The 21,143-nt window shown below is 42.7% G+C and overlaps 2 protein-coding genes across 2 annotated transcripts in view; one reads left to right on the forward strand and one right to left on the reverse strand.

The window, feature by feature from the left end:
- The window catches only part of SMIM14 (small integral membrane protein 14), a 47,769-nt gene extending 37,019 nt beyond the window's left edge, over positions 1-10,750 (reverse strand). The window contains exon 1 of the mRNA XM_072333940.1: positions 10,617-10,750. The gene's annotated coding sequence lies outside the window, so the exon portion shown is untranslated. The remainder of the gene's footprint in view (positions 1-10,616) is intronic.
- Positions 10,751-10,823: 73 nt separating this feature from the next.
- The window catches only part of UBE2K (ubiquitin conjugating enzyme E2 K), a 36,102-nt gene continuing 25,782 nt past the window's right edge, over positions 10,824-21,143 (forward strand). The window contains exon 1 of the mRNA XM_072333938.1: positions 10,824-11,516. Within this exon, the coding sequence (XP_072190039.1) occupies positions 11,454-11,516 (63 nt within the window). The 5' untranslated portion in view covers positions 10,824-11,453. The remainder of the gene's footprint in view (positions 11,517-21,143) is intronic.

Genomic DNA, 21,143 nt, shown 5'->3' on the forward strand with positions numbered 1-21,143 from the left:
GGCAGAAGATGGCAACGTTCCTTCCACCAATAACCCTGTACAACAGAGGAGGGTAGAAGCTGAACAAAACTCAGTATGTCATTCTCTAGATCTGTCAACTGAAAGTAGAATGGATCGGGTACTCTGTAAAGCCTCAGGCAGATGCCGCATTCCAAATCATGGTGTTAGCTTTCAACTGTTTAACCCTAATAGGCAGTGGAAAAGCAGGATTCATGCTGGTAAGCTAACTTAACAAATAGTGGATGAATTTGTTACAGATATCCAAAGCATTACCTTTCCCATTGTGAAGAACTCCTGCTGATGTTCTTCTCATCTTTGCTGCCTGACTCGTGCCACTAGGCATTGTATCGCTCCCATCCAGATACCCTGTGGAATGGAAATTCTTCAGCTGCAATTCATATAGGATCTGAAAAAACGACCCATGAAATTGGGCGAGTCCTCTTAACTTTTCTGTCTGCTCTCTCTTTGCCTTTAAGCAGCCCTCATAATGCTGTTCCCAGGAGGAATCTGCAAGAAATTCAACTGCAAATTTTGATACTGATGAGCTACTTGGAAGTCATCCGTATCATGGCCTGAAAATGGCATCCAGTAAGTGGAAAGAAAAAGAACATAAAGTAAATACCCTTGTGGTAGTATCAAGGTATGAGTTTCCTTTTGGCAACAACATCTCTTTTTAGCAATGCTTTCAATTAGGGAGAGGCATCTAATTTTGGAAAAAGAAGACAAATCCTCAGAAAAGTTGCTGACAGACATTCCTAGCTGGGATGGCATCTCACAGCACGCTGGAGAATTGCAAAGTACTCTGGGATATTAGGCAGCAAGCCTGCAAATTAGCTGGCACAAAGCTTGTATTGTGTGCTCAGGTCAATGTAAAAGAAATGTAGTCATTTGATCATAACTGAACCAGATTTATACTGCTAGATTTTCTTAATGCACTGATACAAGCTTAATGAACATCTTAGGTTATCCGACCATAACCTAAGATGTCAGGGCTCACAGAAAAAATATAGCTCGCTCAAGAGAAGGAATTCTACTGAAGCTGTCAGAAGAGGGCTTTTGTGCTCTTGAAGCATCAACTCACCAACACAGACCTTGATACCAGCCATCAGTCCAGGGGAATGATCGCAAAGGATTGTTATAGTGCTGCCAGATCGTAGCTGGCCAGTGATGTTTTCCAAACCAGGAAATGGAAGAATTAACTCTGATGGAGAGGATAAGGATTATTTTACGTTAAACTACAATACTGACTAGTAGCTTACGGTAACTATGAAATGCAAGGAGATCAGTTGGAATGTTAACAGGATTAGGCTGAAAGAAAATATCTAAGAATAGAAGACTAATGTCTGAACCACTGAATTGTTAATGACAACACTGACTGGTAAAGGTATGCCATTTGAATTAGGCTGAAAATTGGATCTGTGGAATAAAAACAGTACATCCTCAGTAACCACACATTAATAAGACAAAGGCCGCTGAATTTCACTGTGTTTGACTATTGTGCAATCTCTGGTAGCATCATACTTTGCAAATACTTTGGGAAATCCCCTCTAAAAATGCGGTCTAAGTGAACCAACACTAGTAAAACCTTAACAAATTGTTTTTCCTCTGGAGCAAAAACCATAATAGCAGCTGCACAATTGTGGTGGCTTTCTTACAAAGAAAATGCAAAAAGCAGTGTGAACTGACTCTTGAGTCACTGTAGTTCACAGCCATAAACTACCTTCAGCCATAAACTTATCAGCAGCTATCACTGCTGTATTCGTCTGCCACTTGGGAAAAACACACACTATGTGACACGCTGTGTTCAGAGCCGTTTCACCATTCCGTCTGAATCTGCCTCTGAATACGAGTCAGAGCCCTCAACTGTTACAGTTCTTGCAGACTTGAAATAAAAATGAATTCCTGCTCATTTTCCAAGTGAACATCTAATAGAAGACATATCAGATACACAAACCATGGGCACAAAGTTCAAGCCCATTGGTATAATGAAAGTAAGTGCAGAAGAAAATGTTAGAGAAGGAAATGAAAATAGGACCACAAAGGATGTTCTGAACACTTTACTATATCTAATATGCATCAGGGAATCAAACTTTTTCTGGTTAGGATTTGGGAATTATTCTAATCAGACACGAATCTAAGTACTTTTTAAGTGCTAATTAAAATATGTGATTATTCAGTATACAATTGAAATTGAAGAGTAACTGCTCATTTTTTTAAAATGGAATTATTTACTAAGAACAAAGAGAGATAAAAAAAGGGAAGGCACTTCACATATGACTGAGAAGGTACGTCAAAAGGCATAACTCAAGCCAGTCATAATAAAGATGGCAGCATCTGTGTATGGACTACAGACAACTAAATCAAATTGTTGGAAGAGAATCTGATCTACTATCATGGTAAGTGATTCTCTGGTTTCAACAGTGCTTTCAACCGTGGTTTTCATCTTGAATTTTAGAAGATGAGAATTGGAAAAAAATAGTAATAATAAAATTAGGAATAACACCTGTCTTAACTTGCCAAGCTCTATGTGAAATTAATGTGATGGTTTTAGCTTGTGCACATTTGCTGTCTGAGGATGAAGTAGGGTACAGCTGGATCATTGCTGCAGTAAGTTACGTCAAACCTGTTGAAAAAGAGCTGTAAACCTTTGTAGTTTGGTATAAGGAAGAAAATTAGGATTCATATAGAGCTGATAAAAGTACCAGTTGGGGGGGTGAAAAAAGGAAGAAAGAATTCTGTAGTATTTAGTTAATGCTTCACACTGCAAATCTTGCAAAAATGCTGTTGAAATTAAGGGAAAATGTTTCCATGTTCAGAGTGTGAATTTACATTTCTAGTGCTGAAGTGGGTTTTTGTGGGTTACCCTTGTGTTAAGCAGCTGAGGTTTAAATTGGACACAGATGTTGCCTCTAAAACTGGAGGTATTTATTGAAAAGGGTGAAAAGAATTTGAAGCTGGTGCCAGAAACGACTGAAGGAACAAGACTCTTAGTGGCACCCAGTGTCAGGGCAAGAGCAATGGGCACAAACTGAAGTGCATGAAATTGCAGCTGAACATAAAGAAAACATTGCTTTACCTCATGGGGTTGAACACTGGAACTGGTTGCCCAGGAAAGCTGTGGCATCTCTGTCCTTAGAGATAACTGGAAACCCAAGCAGACATGGTCCTGGTCAGTGCTTTAGCTGATAGTTTTGTACACTTCTCTTGGATTGAGCTAGATGATTCTGTGAGAGCACTTTCACTACAATTTCAATGGGAGCAAAATTATTTAGGATGAGTGAAATGAAAATAAAATACATCCTTTAAGACACTCAGAAGTGTATATGCAGGGAGACGCTATATGTCTACTCTATTTGGTGTTCATACATTTTATGTCTGGTGTACGAGTAGGGAAGGAACCAACAGCGTAACACCACTGCATTCCTAGGACTAGGATTTGGAAGCTGCAAAATCCTAAAAGACAATCATACAGCATGACTGAATTTCTACCAGCATGACTAACCTCTAATTGGGGAAAGAAAAATACAGTCTAGAATACTGCCTTTTAAAAGGTGCCAATTTCCAATTTATCATGTGATCTTTTCGCACTCTGTCAGGCAGATGGGAAAGCTGTAACAGGAAATTTTATGAGATGGGTTATACCTCACAGAAACTGCTATAATTGCTACCTCTCATTTGAGAAAAATGTTCAAGACAAGCTCCTTATACCCAAAATGAATCTTCTGCCAAAGCAAAGGAAAGTGCTACTACTGAAAACAGAGGCACATAGAGCAGAAGGGATCTTCTAGATACTGTTCTGTGAAATATTACATGCTTGACAGACGTGCAAAGATGAGAAATTGCCTACTTCTGCTGCATTCAGAGGAGCTGTACATTACTTGAAGTGTATGCTATTTGTGCCGTGATTGTTTAACTTGACTTTATCCTCAATTTCTTCCTTTAACAACTTGCTACATCCTCTGTGCTTGCTATCCACATGGCCAGACTGGAGGCAATTAAATTAGGAAATCAACAAAATCAGTTTGTCTTTGTTATCTTCTTCAGTTGGTGGACTTGATGATTCAGTTAAATTAGTATTCAACCATAGTAAGGCCAATAGAAAAGTTTCTTTTCCTATTACAAAGTTGTCCTGGCTTCCAGGCAGCAGATATTTTGGGATGGTATCAACAGGAATACAACTTGATAAATCACCCATCTGTCATGGATGAGCCCTATTGGGATGATCTCTGACAAACCACTAATTTGTGTATTTTCATTCTAGACAATTCCTTAAAGACTTATATCAGTTGTGAATCTGGTGCCCATCACGACAGATTATTCTGTAGTTTAGAGAGATGGCCATCAGAACTTCAAATTCTAGATGGAATCTTCAAAAAGCCTCAGAATCCCCAAATGGCTCCATCGAGCAATACTAGCTGAATTTGGGAACTCCAGCTTCTTTTTTTGTTGTTTTCTAATTAAAAGGAGCAATATTTTCCTACTTTTTGGGATCCCTTATTTCAGTGTATATATTCTTATTCTGTGATTGTTCAAACAGTGTTAATTCATGACCCCTTACAATTGGGAAACTTATTTAAGTTTTGGCCACATGCAGTGCATAACTATTGCCAGTAGGAGCCTGATCCCCATTTTGCACATCCCTCATCACAGCCTGCATTGATGGCTGTCTTAGGTCACAGACATGAAGAGCAAGGTGTCCAGTCATATCTCTCCATCCCAAGCAGGCGCAGTGGTGATGCAAGAAGACAGCTTGTAATAAACAGTCCCTGGATAAGTGTTGTCTGTCTCCTCAAAGGAAAAGGCAGGAAGTCAGACAGAAGTATCTTGCAGACTCAATTCTGGTCTACACGCAGTCAGCTGGACCACTTTGTGTGCAGTGTGCTATCCAGCAGGTAGCTCATCTACACTTTCAGAAGTCTTGTAATGACTACTGTTGTGTGATTAAGCTGTGGCTGCAGTTACTTTTACTCTGAGTGCTTTTATTTTTTAATTTATTCTGGATTCTCGCATTCATTCCATTTATGCCCCACAATGAATACTGCTCCAGTTCTAATTTTAAACTCATTTCTTCTAATGAGACCCTCACTCAGCCCCTAAGAAATCATTCCAAAATACTAGCACTGTTTTAATCTTCTCTCACTTTCTCACAGCATTTAGCTACTTCCTTGGCTACTACTGCACTGAAGAAGAAACTTCTAGTTTCATGGTCATGTATGCTCCAGCCCTGATGACATTTAGGAAACTGAGGTTTTCTATGCATTGGTCTGAATCTGACTTCAGTCTCTGTAGTTACAATAGTAGGGATTGTTATCCAGTCACAAATCCTAAGGACTAGGATCCCGCTATCCAGAAAAGCTGTCCAGCTGCCCTTTTAAGGAAGCTCTAAGCCCTCTTTGTACCTACGAAAGGAGGAATGCTGAATTTCTATTAAATAAAGTTACACAGATTTGGTAATTTACTATAAATTATTACATTATTAGACAGTAATGCAAAATGCTTAAAATAGTGTAAACAGCTCAGACTGAGTAGAACATGTTTGTGAGTGGAAAATAATATACTGGCAAAGGAGCATGGTAACTATTATCTTTTTCATTATCTACCCAATCCTCTCTTCCCCTATAACTCTAATGCTCACGAGACTAATAATAATACGTTGTGAAATCTAATTTTGTATTCGCAATTTGCTTCCACTTGGAAAGGACTCTCAAAAAGATGGCTGTCTTCTTTTTGTAACAGGAAGAAAGGAGGATAGCTTCACAACTTTTTCTTTGTAAGAAGTGCTTTTATTTCCCGCTGATCAATCTGTCAGTCTGCTGAGGCCAATTTCTTTCAAGGCAGATGCCCACTCATTGAGAATATTAAGAAACCTGGGACCTGCTGCAGAATTATGACAAGCCTCTCACAGCCCAATCTGCTTTTTTATTATCATTATTTTTATTTATCTTTATATTTTGTGCCTTTCATAAACCCACAGGAAGCAGTCCCTGTGCTCCATGGTGTACATACCATCACTTGAAAACCACTCCTCCACAGAGGAGCATAATAATAATAATAATAATAACAATAAATTTGCTGACAGACTTATTAGGACTATAAGGAAGTCATCCTGTCCCTGTACTCAGCATTGGTGAGGCCTCACCTCGAGTACTGTGTCCAGTTTTGGGCACCTCAGCACAAGAAGGACATGGAGGTACTGGAGCAGGTCCAGAGAAGGGCAACGAGGCTTGTTAAGGGCTTGGAGAATCAGCCCTATGAGGAGAGACTAAGGAAGCTGGGGCTGTTTAGTCTGAGGAAGAGGAGGCTGAGGGGAGACCTTATTGCTGTCTTCCAGTACCTGAAAGGTTCTTACAGTGAGAGTGGGGCAGGTCTCTTCTCACTACTGACTTGTGACAGGATGAGGGGAAATGGCCTCAAGTTGCGCCAGGGCAAGTTTAGGTTGGATATTAGAAAGAACTTCTTTACAGAAAGGGTGGTTAGGTACTGGAATGGGCTCCCCAAGGAGGTGGTTGAATCGCCATCCCTGAATGTGTTTAAGAGCCGCTTGGATGTGGTACTCAGGGATATGATTTAGCAGAGGTTTGTTGTTGTGGTATTGTTTTGTGGTTGTTTTTTAAGAGATAGGCTACTGGTTAGGCTGCGGTTGGACTTGATGATCTTCAAGGTCTTTTCCAACCTGAGTAATTCTATGATTCTATGATTAGGAGGCTGCTTATTTCCATATTTTCCTACCCAATATATCAGGTTCATATATAACATTGATTTGGAAGATATTGCCAGGCCCCCAAATTAATGAAAGGTCCAGGCCATAACATCAGTTTCTAATGAAAGTCCTTAACAAGCAAAGGAAAATAGAATGTTACTACTGAACAACTCAGAATCACAGTGCAGGCATTATTTAATGGAAACTTTGCTAAATCTTTTTGTTGAAGTCACAGGTTCTCAAATCAACAGCTGAATTCATTTCTCATCTGACTTTGCAACATACAGTTTCAGGCTGACAGACTTCACATACATTCTAAGTTAATTAGTACACGTACTGTATTTCTGGTGTATATACTCAGGCTGCTAACGACCTGAAAAACACAACTTGCAAAGTGGGTGAATCGTGACCGAATGCCGCACCTCTCCACTGGGAACGCTGAACAATTTCTGTTCCGCCGCTTTGAGCGCTTCTGACTGCTCTTCCTGAACACCTTGGCAGGAAGGAGCAAACAACGCCGCAGTCAGCAGCAGCGCCACAAGCTCCCTGCATGGCGAACTGCTCCCAGCGGAGGGATGCGTCTCGCACGAGCAATGAAACCTGCGCTATTCCAGCCGGGAGAGGGCACTGTTCCACCTGACCACGGACCGCACGCGGACACCGATGAGAGGAACGGGAAAGTTGGGAAGGCAGCCGAGAACTCGGCCGACTCGTACGACCGGTAGTTAGTTTAACGATAACGCTAACCTTAGGAATGAGTTGAGTCACCCGGACGCTGCCGCAACAGGAACACTATATATGACAGTCTGTAAACACGCAGGGTGAGCTTATTTTTGTGGCGTCTGAAACGTGCTAAGTGATCCACAGGTAAATAAAGCAGCTCCCGTAGATCTCTCTGTACAGCTGGGGTGGCAAAAAGAGAACCGTGGGTGTCCTTTTGGTGTAAGATAAGGGTTGCGTTTAAAAGTGACATTTTAAAATGAATATTTTGGTCTTCCAATTCGTCGCTGATTACTTTCTTGATAAGGCGAAATATAAATGAGTGTCTGAACATTTAAATTCAAAATTAATTGCATCTAATACTAACATGACCTCTGAGGTTAATCCTTTGATGGATGCCTCTTGAAGGGAAATGGAGTACAAAATATCTTACAGTTTCAGTCCCTCTTTCTAAAGTGTCTAAAATGTGGATGCCCCATCCCTGGAAGCGTTCAGGGCAAGGCTGGATGTGGCTCTGGGCTGCCTGGTCTGGTGGTTGGTGACCCTGCACATAAGCAGGGAGTTGAAACTAGATGAGCATTGTGGTCCTTTTCAACCAATAGATAATATTTCCCATACATGTGAAATTTAATAGCTACACCTTCATTTAATACATTATATCTCCTGCTCCCACTTGCAGTGTTTTCAAGCTCTATGCCAAACATGCTCAATGCATGGATACTGAGAGAGGTACCTTTCAGTCTGTTACTTCTGATCAAGGCCAACAGATAATTTTGAGCTAGTTTGCAAAAGATGTTATTGAAAGAACTGTTTGCTCTAAGGCTAAAACAATGATGGGATTAATGAAAGAGCAATCTCCTGAAATGAGATGTGCAACGAATTTCCATAATGCAAACAGTGAGCTGACTACGTTCAAGGCACTACAGTTTTATATTTTGTGTATGGATTTTTCTAAGGGTGAAAGACTAATGAGAATTTAATGCAGAGGATCATAGAATCATAGAATTACTCAGGTTGGAAAAGACCTCAAAGATCATCAAGTCCAACCGCAGCCTAACCATAGTACCCTAACTCTAACAACCCTCTGCTAAATCGTATCTCTGAGCACCACATCCAAATGGCTCTTAAACACACCCAGGGATGGTGACTCAACCACCTTCCTGGGGAGCCTATTCCAGTTTTTAACTACCCTTTATGTAAAGTGCTTCCTAACGTCCAACCTAAACTTACCTTGGTGCAACTTGAGGCCAGGATATACAAAGAATTATATTACCAATATGTTATAAAACATACAATGAAGTCAGACATAGAATTCACTGAAATCATGTAAAGAAAAAACTCTGTTCTCATGTTTTTCTAGGCATTTTTCTGTTATGGCCTAAAAGCCAGTGGAATCTTCTATAAAATACAGAATACTGCAGTATTGGAGGTATACTTTGACAACCCTAGCATGCTGACTGCATAAGATGCCACTGCGTTATGCAGTATTTTAATGTGTGCAGAAATTGACCCCATTCCTTTCTGCCTCAAAATAAATAAATAAATAAATATTAAAAAATAAAATAAAATAAAAAGCTTTTTTGTATTCACTGTATTTTACCAAAGAGAAAATGAAGAGAAAAATGACCAGAAAAATGAAGGGCTGGAAGAATATGCGGTAAATATAAAACACCTGTGAGATAAGTGAAAAAATGCCTGTTCTAAGGACCATCAAAAAGAGTGGGTTATAGTAAGGAAAAGAGAACAGTATTTCACATTAATTAGATTTGTTTCTCGCAGTAACAGAGTCTGACATTTGTAACCTAAATGAGCACATGGAAATGATTCTGGATACAAACCAGGCAAAATCACTGCCCTTTACTGTGTCCGCTACTGGATGTCTACTACCTATAACTACAAGCACACTCGCAAAGGATTCTGACACTAGAGAGAGGTTATTTTTTTACTCTATTCAGAGGCAAAATCTGAATATTAGAAACGTTTTACTACTAGGAGCTGTCTGGAAAGACATTAGGCATCCAAACTGCGGGTTAGACATACTGTCTTTTTCATTTCTGTCCATAACACTCAATAGGAATTCAGGACAACATAAGCCTAGCTTTCATCCTGAAGCTCTGCAAAGCAGTTATTACCCCTGCTTCACAGGTGAGAACTTAAGGCATGGAGAAGCCATGGCCTGCCTCCTCAAAAGGAATTCAAATACACGATCAGGATACACTCCATCCCTGGGGATGTTCAAGGACAGGCTGGATGAGGCTCTGGGCAGTCTGATCTGGTGGATGGCAACCCTGTGCTCAATGACCTTTAAGATCCCTTCCAACCCTTCCATTCTTTCATTATCTATCTGTGACTTTAACGTCTAAATTATTCTGAATATCAAGGCCTAAGATCACACTGGAAGTCATCAAAAGCAAACCGGGCTTAATGTGAAATTCTTTCTTGAGAAAGGTCTGAAAATCTCAGCTTGAGAAAGTACACCGTATATTGTGTTAAAAACAAAGCCAGGTTTAAGGATGATCTGATTTAATGAAATAGGTGCTCATGGTACAACATTGTTGCAGGAAAACGGACTTTTTCCAGTCAGATCACAGGGGAAGAGTAAATAAACACAGAATAAGGACTATATGCACCTGTATATAGCTGACGGGATCTGCTGTAGTGTTGTTGGGCCTGTGCTTTCTTTAATGGAGCTACAATAGCCAAAATGCTGTGTATACTAATGGGGATAAGCAGATAGCACTTGCACATGACAGCCAGACCACAAGTAAACGATCCCAATCAGAAGTCACTACAATCAGTTCTAAAGGAATGGAAACAGACCATGTTGCGAAAAATGCCTCTTCTGTATGTTGTGGGGCACTGCACATGAGAAAAGGCACTTCTGTAGACCTCAGTGCCTCCAAGGCCTCTAGTTCCTGAAGAAGCAACTGCTGTAAACGTAATCTCATGCTCCCACCTATCTACCCTGCTCTGTACCACACCATATTTGCGCATCTCATACCAGCCAGGATGGTTCCTGGTTTCCTATTTCAGCTTTCCAGACAGAGAGCATCTGTGGCTTGCAGCTGCTGGTTCTGCAATACGGTATAACAGCCCATTACACGGGACTGACATCTCTGCCATTTACTCTACTTTTAGAATGTTGCAGCAGAATCCGTGCAAAGAAATGGTAGCTCGCACCGCGTCCCGCGGTTACCTGCAGCCGGGCCTGCGGGGCCGACTTCCCCTGTGCCGTGTGGGGAGACTTCAGCACATCGGAGCACGGGCGTGAGGAGAGAGAGGAGCCGGGCTGGGAGCGAAGGGCAGGCGCTGCGGTTTTCTCAAGGGAGTGTTTGGAAAAAAAACCACCACCACCACCTTTCACTGCTGTATAGGCGGGCCGAGCGGATTCTCAAAGCGGGAGAGAAGCCCTCTGGTTCCCAAGGACCTGCCCAGCGACTTGCCGGCCAGATGCTCCTCAGAGGCACCTCAGGGGAACGCCGCCGCCCGGCCCGACCCGGCCCGGCCGCCCTCAGCGCTCCCGCGCTGCCTCGGGGCTGCGCTGTCCCCGCGGGAACGAGGCCGGGGAGGCCGCTCCATCCCGGCTCAGCCACCTCGGCCGGCGGCAGGGTGCGCTGCCACGGCTCTGCCCGCGCGCTCTGCTCCGCACCGTCACGCCAGGCGCCGCTGGGGAGCAGCCGTGACCGCGACACCGCGAACCGCAGGTGTCCCCGGGGCGAGACGCCAACGCCTCCGCACGCGGCTGCGGCAGCTTTGCCTCGGGGACAGCGGGGAGGAAGAGGAGCCTGGGGGGGCGGCCGTCCCCGCAGCGGCTCTGCGCCCACCCACGGCCCGCAGCCCCGCTGCCCGCGCCACGCCGCGCACACGGCGGCCCCGCCTGAGCGGCGGCCGAGGAGCCGGCAGCCGTAGCGCGCATGCTCGGCAGCCGCCGCCATTTTGGTGGGGCCGGGAGTTATCCAGCGGGAGCGGCGGCGGCGGCGGAGCTCGCTGGGCCCGGCTCGGAGGTGGCGGCGAGTGGGTGCCCGCTGCGGAGATGGCCAACATCGCGGTGCAGAGGATCAAGCGGGAGTTCAAGGAGGTGCTGAAGAGCGAGGAGGTCAGAGCCGCTCCCGCCGTGCTCCGCCGCCACCCTCCCCGGCTGCGCGGTGGGAGTGCGGGAGCGGGGGAAGGAGCGGGGGAAGGAGCGGGGGAAGGAGAGGGAGCCCGCCGGCCCGCGGGGGGCCCAGCTGCCCTTCGGCCCCACCTCCTCGCGCGGGGGGTGGGATCGTCCCGCGGCCTCGAGGAGGGGAATGGCGATTCCCGAGGAGAAGGGACCCGCCGGGACGGAGGGAGAGGGGGTGGCGGAGACCTTGCCCGGTGGGAGCCGGGGGGGAGCGGGGCTGGCCCGCCGCAGGCCGGGCGGAAAGCCCCCGTTGCGGGCCGGGCGGTGCGGGGCGGCGCGCTGCCAGCCGGGCGGGTGGGGCCTGCCTCGGCCTCCTGCCCCGCCGCCCGCCCCTCGCGTCCCGCCGCCCGCGCAGCCGTCGCCCGCCGGGCCGGGCTCACGCGGGCCGGGCGTGACGAAGGGAACTGGGGGGTCCGCCGCTTCCAGCATCACCTTCGTCACGCCCCTCTAGTGCACGAGCCCGCGTTTTTAATATATCGGATTTTTTTGCAGGTAAACCTGTTTGTCTAGCTTGTTTCATTGCAGGGCTAACGTTAACCCTGGTGTAGGTTCTCACCTTCAGTTGGATGGCTTTAGGACCTCCCTCGGTTCTGTGTCCTTACCCAGTCTCCCTCGTTTTCACCTGCATCCTTCTGAAATGATGCATACCTGAGGGCATGGGCGGTCGGTAAGAATGGCCCGCTGCTCTCAGGAAGGCACTAAGGAAGTTCTTATCTGTTCAGGGGAATATAGCACCCTTTGCAACATCACATCACTATGGCTCTTGCTGTGCCCGTATCTGAGTTGGTGAACGTCAGCCAGATAGGATTTAATAGTTGTGTCGTCATCATCGTCCTACTTGGGATGATGTTGCAGGTTAGATGCTTGTGAAATATTAATGGGAGCGTGTAACTCCTAAAGCTGGTGTTCTAGAAATCTGGACACGTTAGTGAGGAAAAGTTGAGAGGATATCTATTCTATGATTCTATGTGGTACTCAGGGATATGATTTAGCAGAGGTTTTTTAGAGATGGGGTACTGGTTAGGCTGTGGTTGGACTTGATGGTCTTCAAGGTCTTTTCCAACCTGAGTAATTCTATGATTCTATGATTCTATCTTTTTAAAATATATTGATGATTTAGGAAAAATGTGCTTAGCATAACAGTAGTTGATGTACTTTAGTGTGCTAGCAGCATTGTTGCTATACAGCTTTTATGAGCCCCTTGAAGGAGTATACAGGCCTGGTTCTACAGCTGCCTTAGAGCCCAGGCTGATATAGCCAAGCTCTTGCACGGTGATGACAGAATTGCATGTAAACTGAGAGAACATTCTTAGTTCATATTTTTTTTGTACCAAAGCTACCAGGTCTAGACCCTGTACTCCATGTAACAGCTGGTAGTTGGAGTTCAAGTCTAATAGCTTCAAGACATTTTCCCTTTGTTTTATTTAGGGCGGAAAAGGGGAGGGGAAGAAAACTTCCCCAGTTTGAGAGGGAGATCCACGCTGGTTATTATTATTGGTTTTTTCTTTTACTCTAAAGGTTGGATCTGGAGATCACATTTTTCTCAGTTCCTGTTTGTTTAGTCTCCATGCTGAAGGGCCCAGTGTAGAATGTTGTAAATAAATAATACTGTGAAATGGTCTTTAAGCTACACAAAACTCCCCTGATCCTTACAAAACTAAAATTATGAGATCTTAAACTTAAAATGCACGACTTTGATATTTTCCCCCTGCCATTAGCTAGCCATGTAGGAGTGTTATATTGATAAAGCAATTTACATGGAGTTGCTGTTTAAGGATATACTAATTCTCCTGTTGTGAAGATAGAATTTCAGCATTCATCAGCACATCCAGTTGAAACAACCACAGTGTATTTTGAATGTTTGTATACTCCAAGGCAGTCAGGCTGTGATACCAATAGTACCACTAATGTGAAAACACATGCAATGAGATGAGGAATGGAGGATGGAGGTATAACTCAATCTACAAATCAAAGAGGAAATAATTGTTGTTGTGTTTGGTTTGTTTGTTTTTTCCTGCATAATTTATGTACTGAAATTAGTCTTAAACCGTGTTCCTTTAAAAGCTGGGAGAAAAAAGAAACAACAACAAAACTAAACACAAATGGTGATGCTAAATTTGTTACTTACAAGTTGAAGTCCCTCTCTGAAGGCGAAGTGACTCATGTTATTTGTGCTTTAATTATTCTTCATTTGGTGCTTTGAGATACACCTTAGCATGGAGAGCAGCCCCCGTTTCTCTGCAGGTGCAGAGTAGGAGAGCAGATGCCTGGGGAGGAGTTGGGCATATTTGGGAAGAATACAAGAGGGGGTTTGCTCTCATCTTTCAGTACTCATCTTGGTACTGAAGTAAGGCGGTAGAACCAGAAATGTTTAAGAGGGAGAAGCTGGATGGTGTTTAACTTCTGCATCAGGAAGCACCAAATTTCACTTTAAATATTGGTGAAGAGGTAATTCTGGAAAGTGTGCTATTCTTGATGTAGATAAAGTTTAATGTTGAGGTAAGTATACTTAGTGCTTTCTGTTTCTGTGACATTGAATAGTATTTCTGGGGAATCACTACAACAGCCTTCAGTCTTGTCTTGCTCTCTGGCTTGCAGGTAGGAGCTGAGGGATTTGTGATGTGGGAGGAGGGGTTGACAAGGCATTTAAAAATCTTCTCACACTTCAGCATTTATTTATTTATTTATTTATTTTGGGTAGCATTTCTGGCTTTTTTTTTTTTTTATAAGGCCTTGCACATGGCTTTAAGGAATGCGATGTTGTAGAGATCCTTACAGCTTTGCATCTTTTGAGTTTATAAATGAGGTATGTGAGACTGGCAACAGTTTCCCTGTTGAGAGACAGGGGAATTGTCTTTGGAGTCGGGAGGCTTTTTGCTGTCCTGTAGAGAAAGTTTTTTACATTTTCAGGTTGATAATGTCCTGCATATTCAACAAAAGTGAAGCTGCTAGTCTAGGTAATAACCTGATTAGTGTAATACAGGTTGGAGGGTACTGTCTTTTTCCTCTATGAAAACTTAAAATAGTAAACAGTGATGAACTCATGCAGTGTTTCGAGTCATAGTCTAGGCAAGGCATTGATTGCTCTCCTTCTTTCTTCTGTCATTTCATTAATTTATCTTGTTAGTTTCCTGGGTTAGGCTAAATTAAATTCCAAAGTAGCAAAACATCTTCTGAATGAAAGTGTGAAGCTGCAGCTTGATGGAGAAACCAACAATTGGTGGAGGGGGCATAATAGCCCAGTATCTATCTTTCTTTTTGGTGACTGGGAAGAGGCTTTGGTGAAGGTTAGCTGGTATTATTTCAGGACAGGGTTACTGGAGTGCTAGCCAGATTCTTACCTTCTCTGTTTGCAAGCAGCTGTCTTATGAGGGGAAGGATCTGGTATTTAACGAGTGCTGAAAAACATTGTGTTCATTCATGGACTGGTGCTGACAAGAGGTTGTAGTTCATCAGGCACTTAAATGTGTAAATCTTTTTTCTTATTTTACTATAGTATCACATGTTGTGTTTTAAGGAATGATATTGTGCTGGTAGTGGTGTTGACCATCCAATATCTTCATCATGCAGGAATGTAAGGAGATTTCTGGCCATCTCTCAGTGAAATGCTGCTATGAGTGAAATTGCTTCTCTGTGGCATTGAGGATAACACTTTGGTAAACATGGCTTCTTTCTGGCAAGAAAAAAGTTGGTGGTATTTCTACCACAGAATGTTCCTCTTCCCTATATCAAAAGGCAGAGGTTTATCTGCATGGAAGGTAAACACAGATAGAGCTACAAATAAATTAAACTCGACTGTAGTTGCAAAATAGGAGTATCTGCAAGAGCAGATATGTGCAGTAGCAGTTACAATTTGTAACATGAGTCCCAAATAGTTTTCAAGTGGAAACAAATTGTTGATGGCAAAAATTTAGTTGCATCATTTCCAAGAAGGAAGTCAATATTTGTTCTGGAGTCTGCTATGTGATTTTGTGTTGTAAAAGAGAAGGGAGAAGGGAAGAGTAACAGTCATGTGCCATACTATGTTCCTCCCTAGACTTGCAGTGAGTAGCTGTGGTGTTTGTTTGCTGCTGGTCTTGGGATGCTTGGCAGTTTGTAAGCTGCTAAGTGACATCTTCATGGTAATTGGAAAGCGGGGAACTGAGGTTCAGAAGAACTTCAGTGTATTTGTTTTGCTTATATTTGAGCAGTCTTGGATGCTAGAAACTGAATTCACTAAAATAGAAGCTTTTACTAGTAATTGTGCTTCAGTGTCATTAGAAAGGCCTGATGGATACTGTGGATTTGTGGTGTTGTGTTTTTTTTCTTACCATTTATTATGTAGGACCAATGCAGATGTATAAAGATGAAATGTCTTCCATTATGACTCCTGAGTCAGCAACATAATATTTAAACAATGCCAACTTTCTGCTCAGGCATATATTTAAGTCTTGATTCACGAGAATTGGTCTATTGAGGTCAAGTGTAGGTTTAGTAAGTGCGGAGTGTGAGTAGAGCTAGAGTGGGCCTAGTTAATTAAAAAGAAGTGCAAAATGAGAACTTCTACAATGAAGTTGTTGTATTGGTACAAATCTTTGGTACGCCTCTCAGAAAACTTGCATACGGCCTCAGACTGGGGGGGAGGGAGGCATCAGTGTGTCAAGTGCAGGCTGCTTTGCAGAGGGATGTGTAGAGACTGGGGAAATTAATGAACTGACAGGAGCCTTGTGAAGTTAACTGTTAAGTGCCAAGTCCTGAATCTGAGAAGTAACACTGTACGTCAATACGTATGCTCTGGGGACTGACTGGAGACAAAGCAAGTTGGCAGGAAAAGACCTGTGGCAAAGAAGGCCAACTGCATACTGGGTTGTTTTTAGCATGAATGCAGAGAGGGATGAGGAAATGGTTCTTCACTTTCCCATGCACTTCTGAGACCGTATCTGGAGTGCTGTGCCCTGTTCTGGGAAATTCATTAATACACCAAAGTGGGTCCAGTAGAATGTCATAAAGGAGATTAAGGGACGGGACTATGTGATGTGAGAGAAGGGCAGAAAGGTGGCCACTTAAACCCACCACAGATACTTGACTCCAGAGGAGAATCATACTCATTTCAGTAGTGCACAGGGGTAGGATGAGAAACAACAGGTAAAACCTGGAACATAATAAATAATGACTGGAACCTGGAAAAAAAAATGCCATTAGAGTTGTCTGATTTAAATGATTGGATGGAGGACTCTCTATCCTTGATGATATTCAGAAACTCAGTGAGACAAGTTCTTGGGCAGCCTACTTTTGCTGGACCTGCTTTGAGCTGGAGGTGGGACTAGGTGCCCACCAAATGTCTCTTCCTGCATCATTTTTTGTCTCTAGTGTAAGGTTCTTTTAAATTAGTGGTGTGGTTGTGTTTTCTTTTTTTGTGAAAGAAAATGATAGGGTCCCCACAATACCCTTCTCTCCACATTGAAAGTATATGGATTTGATGAGTTGACTGTTCAATGGATGAGGAACTGGTTGCAAGTTTGTACCCAGAGAGTGGTGGTCAATGGCACAGTGTCTGGATAAGGATCAGTGACTAGTGGTGTCCCTCAGGGATCAGTGCTCAGTTCTGTTTAGTGTCTTCATTGGTGACATCAACAGTGGGATCAAGTAACACTCAATAAGTTTAAACTAATAGGAGTCAATACATTTTTTTTTTTTTTTCATGGAAAGGGTAGTGGAGCACTGGAGCAGATTGCCTGGAGAGGTGGTTGATGCCTTGACCCTGAAGTCATCCAGAGTCAGGCTGGATGGGGCTCTGAGCAACCTGACTGAGCTGTAGACACCCCTGTTTGTTGCAGGGGAGTTGTTCTAGATGACCATTAATTAAGAATCCTTTCCAACTCAAAATGGTCTATGACTGTATGACTGTCTCCAGACCTGATAAAAGTTTTCTCTGTGAATAAATCAGAGATTTTTGAAGTAGTGTTATTTTCTTTATCTGTGAAGTTTCTGCTGTTGTAAGATGATAACAAATCCTCTGTCCTCAAATTAGAGACTAGTTCTTTTGGAGGTGCCAAGTTGCCTAAATCTTTTTAGGCTGAATGAGTTCTGGGTTGAATCATGAAGGTAGAATGGATATGAAATCCATAATTCTTTTAAAAGTTCTATTTATTTGAAATGTGAGGATCTTCACTTAAAAATGGCTATTTGTGGTATCCTTTATACCTTGCTGGAAAGAATTCCACTGTGTATTTTAAGCTCTGCCTATTACAACAGGCAAAGGTTAGAGCTTCTTTTTTTTTTTTTCTTTCCCCTCAGTAATTAGAGGTTACCAAAAAGGATAACTGGAATGCCATTACTGTGCACCTTTTGGTTTTCTTAATTCTCTGTGGTGTGTTTGGTTATGTCTTCCAGTTTGTATGAGAAAATCACAGAATCACCTAATTTGGGAAAGGCCTTCAAAGTGATCAACCTCAACTACCGACCTGACCCACTGTTACACCGTGGCCCTCGGGCAGAATAACTTGAGATGAATCTCTACACCTCGGCCTTTAAAGGATTTGGTCCATAAGCTGCTTTTTCTTGTTAAAGAGTAATTTGCTCAAAACAAAACGTGTTTACTAGGGCATTTCAAGAGAAGTTCTTACTATTCTCACTTTTAAGTGATCTTTCTGAACTATTGGTTTACTACACCTGGAATACAATTGCACTTCTTAAAAAGTATTATGTAGGTACTGATGAACGCTGGTGTTATGAATAACAGTGCTTAAGTCTACCATTCAGGGTACTCTGTGCACAGTACTGGTGATCATTTGACCAGACCTGAGAGTTGGCCATGTATTGTTAATAGGAATACTTCTGCAGGGAAGGCAAGTTCTCTTACTTGTTCCCTGTGTTCATTTAATAGCATTTTTGTTGTTAATGTGTATCCAAGATTTCTAGTGAATGGTTTCATTTTGGAAGAATCCCAAAGATGCTGGAAGGTAGTAGAAAGCAGGAAAAAACTCGGTAACCACTGAAGTCAGGCTCATTCGATTGTCTTTTGTAATCTTTTGAAAACCTGAGGAAATGTACAGCTGTTTGTTACAGGACTGGGTTAGTAAGTTTAGGATTTGCAGTTAGGCTGCAGCTACTACTAGGTACTGCCTTCTGACCACAGCCAAATGGACCCCCCATGGTAGGAATTAGCCAGTTATTTAACCTTCCCAGTCTCCCATTCATTCTTCTGTGCTTGTTTCTAGGAGTTTGACTTTAATAGGAAAGAAGTGTACGAGTTCTAAGGTTAGTTCACTTTACTTGGTTTGAAATTTAAAGATGATTACTGTTTTATCATAGTAAACTTCTAGAATTGTAAAAGTGTGCAAGAAAGTACAGGCTAACAGTTGAGTTGTGTTTGAAGGTCTTTCAGTCACATTGAACTTGTTAAATTAGTGCACATAGTGTAGTTCTGATGTTACTCACTGAGCTTGGTTTCTCAACCCAAGGATTACTGTCACTACTATCCTTCATTTTTGCACTAATTATTATTACTTGTATTACGTTAAGGGAAATGCTTTTGGTTAAATGTTATAGTTACTATGCTGGCATTCAGACCAAGTAAAAACTTTGCTGTGTTTAAGGTGTGGAAAGCTGAGTTATTTTGTCACAAAGGTTATCAGTTCGGAGAGTTTACATTCTATGTAGATTGCTGTGAAAGTTATGCCTGCTATTTATTTCCATGGAAACTACAACAGATACTAAGAGCACAAAAACACTGTTTGATAGAGCAAATTCTCAGCTGCAAAACACTATTTTTCAACATAGCTAATGGTAGGTGGTGATTGTGTATTTTCACCAGTGAAGAACAAGAGCCTGCATGCTACGCTTATTTAAGATATCTACACCATTGGAAGTGACCCACTATTGCTACTACAGAATCACACCACTCACTGTGCTCACATCCACTGGTTGGTCTCCATAAATGTTCAGCAAGCAGCAGTGAATGTCAGTAGGTACCATTTTTTTTCTGCATGAAGGCAATTCAGTGACACACCTTTGCTCCGTTCACACTTAGGTGTCGGACACCATTTTGTCAGAGTGCCCCTCTGCTGCTGTCTGTCACGCAATGACAGCTTGTAACGGAATGCTGGCAGGAGGGTTCCACCCCTACTGCCGTACCACCAGCATCTGCCTCTGATGTCATGAGGTAACATAATAAAAGAGGAGGCATTACTTTTGGAGCAGGCCTTGTACATCATGCTCTAGGGTTGTAGTCCACTTCTGCACTCCTGACCTAGTGAGTATTTACCCTTTTTGATGTCCATGAAAGCCTATCATTGTTAATTCTTGTAATATTTGAGTTGAGAGCAGGTGGATCTGCTTGCTCTGGGTATCTCATAAAACAGCTATCTACATAATAAACAAAGTATCTCTGTGAGCAGCAAAAATAACCTTATTTGAACAGTGTGCCAGTGCCTGTAATTCTGTTTTAAAAGAATTGCATTGGGTCTTTGGATTGTTTTTGTAGTCTTCAGTGTCCACGGAGGAGTGTGAGTGTTGCTGGCTGCAGAAGAAGCTTCATTCTGCACTTATGCTTTATGGGACCCAGGAAAAGTCATCCAGTCATACCATGTAACTCCACTTTGACTATGCATGTGTATATGAGAGCTGAGCTCTTGCTGCGTGCATCATGCTTCTACTGGAGTGTTAGTAGGAACTATCCTGTCTACTTTTGCCTGTTATCAAACAACACGCAGAGAACTAACTTCTTTTTGCCATTACATCATTTTTAGTCATTATTAGCCAGTCAGATCAGCAGTTCATTAGGAAAACAAAATAAAAACAGCTAATGGTTGTGTAAGTCTAGTTGCTTTGGAAAATCAAGGTTTAAGGTAATGTGCCTTCAGGTTCCGCAGTTTGTGTAATATTTAAGGGGGGGAGGGGAGGAAACAAGTGGAATAAGTCTATATTTTTAAGTAGATAGTTTAGTTGAAGCCAGGTACATATTTTATTTTAACTGGAAATAAGCTGTGAGAAAGTATTTCTAGGGTTTTTTGCTATTCTGAAGTAGGGGCGGCCATTGCAAAGTAAAGTAGCATGTTCAAGTAGAAATCACTATTACCTGTTCCCCTTCTGGAATCCCATAGAGCTGAGCCTTCTTGACATGTAGGTGTAAGGCCTTTTGCTTTGGAATAAGGGTGTCCATAGGTAAAGCTGGAATGGAACAGCTGTTCTGAGCTATTTCCATGTGTAAGCATCGTCAATTTAAAATGAGCTGAATCCTGCAGATCCTTTACCTGTAGCATTAGTAGCAACCTAAGCAGAGCGGGCTTAGAGTTCACTGCGGGATCTTCCTCAAATAGTTTTATGGGTTTATAAAGTGACTAATTCCAAGTACAAATCAAACTGTTTATTAGAGCATTCTTTAGCTGTAGGGGTTTCTCAGTTGTTTTGCATCAGAAAGCAGTGCTCTGTGTACAGAGTTGGAGGAAATGTGCCCAGCAGTCCTGCAAAATTGCATGTATCTGTAGGCTTTCCTGAGCTGTGTTGTTCAGGGCAGGACTCCCTTGCACTGTGCCCCTTCTGACAGTCCGTATCTCAGTGGTACTCAGCTTAGGTTCCTGT

This window comes from Excalfactoria chinensis, chromosome 4, assembly GCF_039878825.1.
Source record: "Excalfactoria chinensis isolate bCotChi1 chromosome 4, bCotChi1.hap2, whole genome shotgun sequence".
In the NCBI taxonomy this organism is placed as follows: Eukaryota; Metazoa; Chordata; class Aves; order Galliformes; family Phasianidae; genus Excalfactoria; species Excalfactoria chinensis.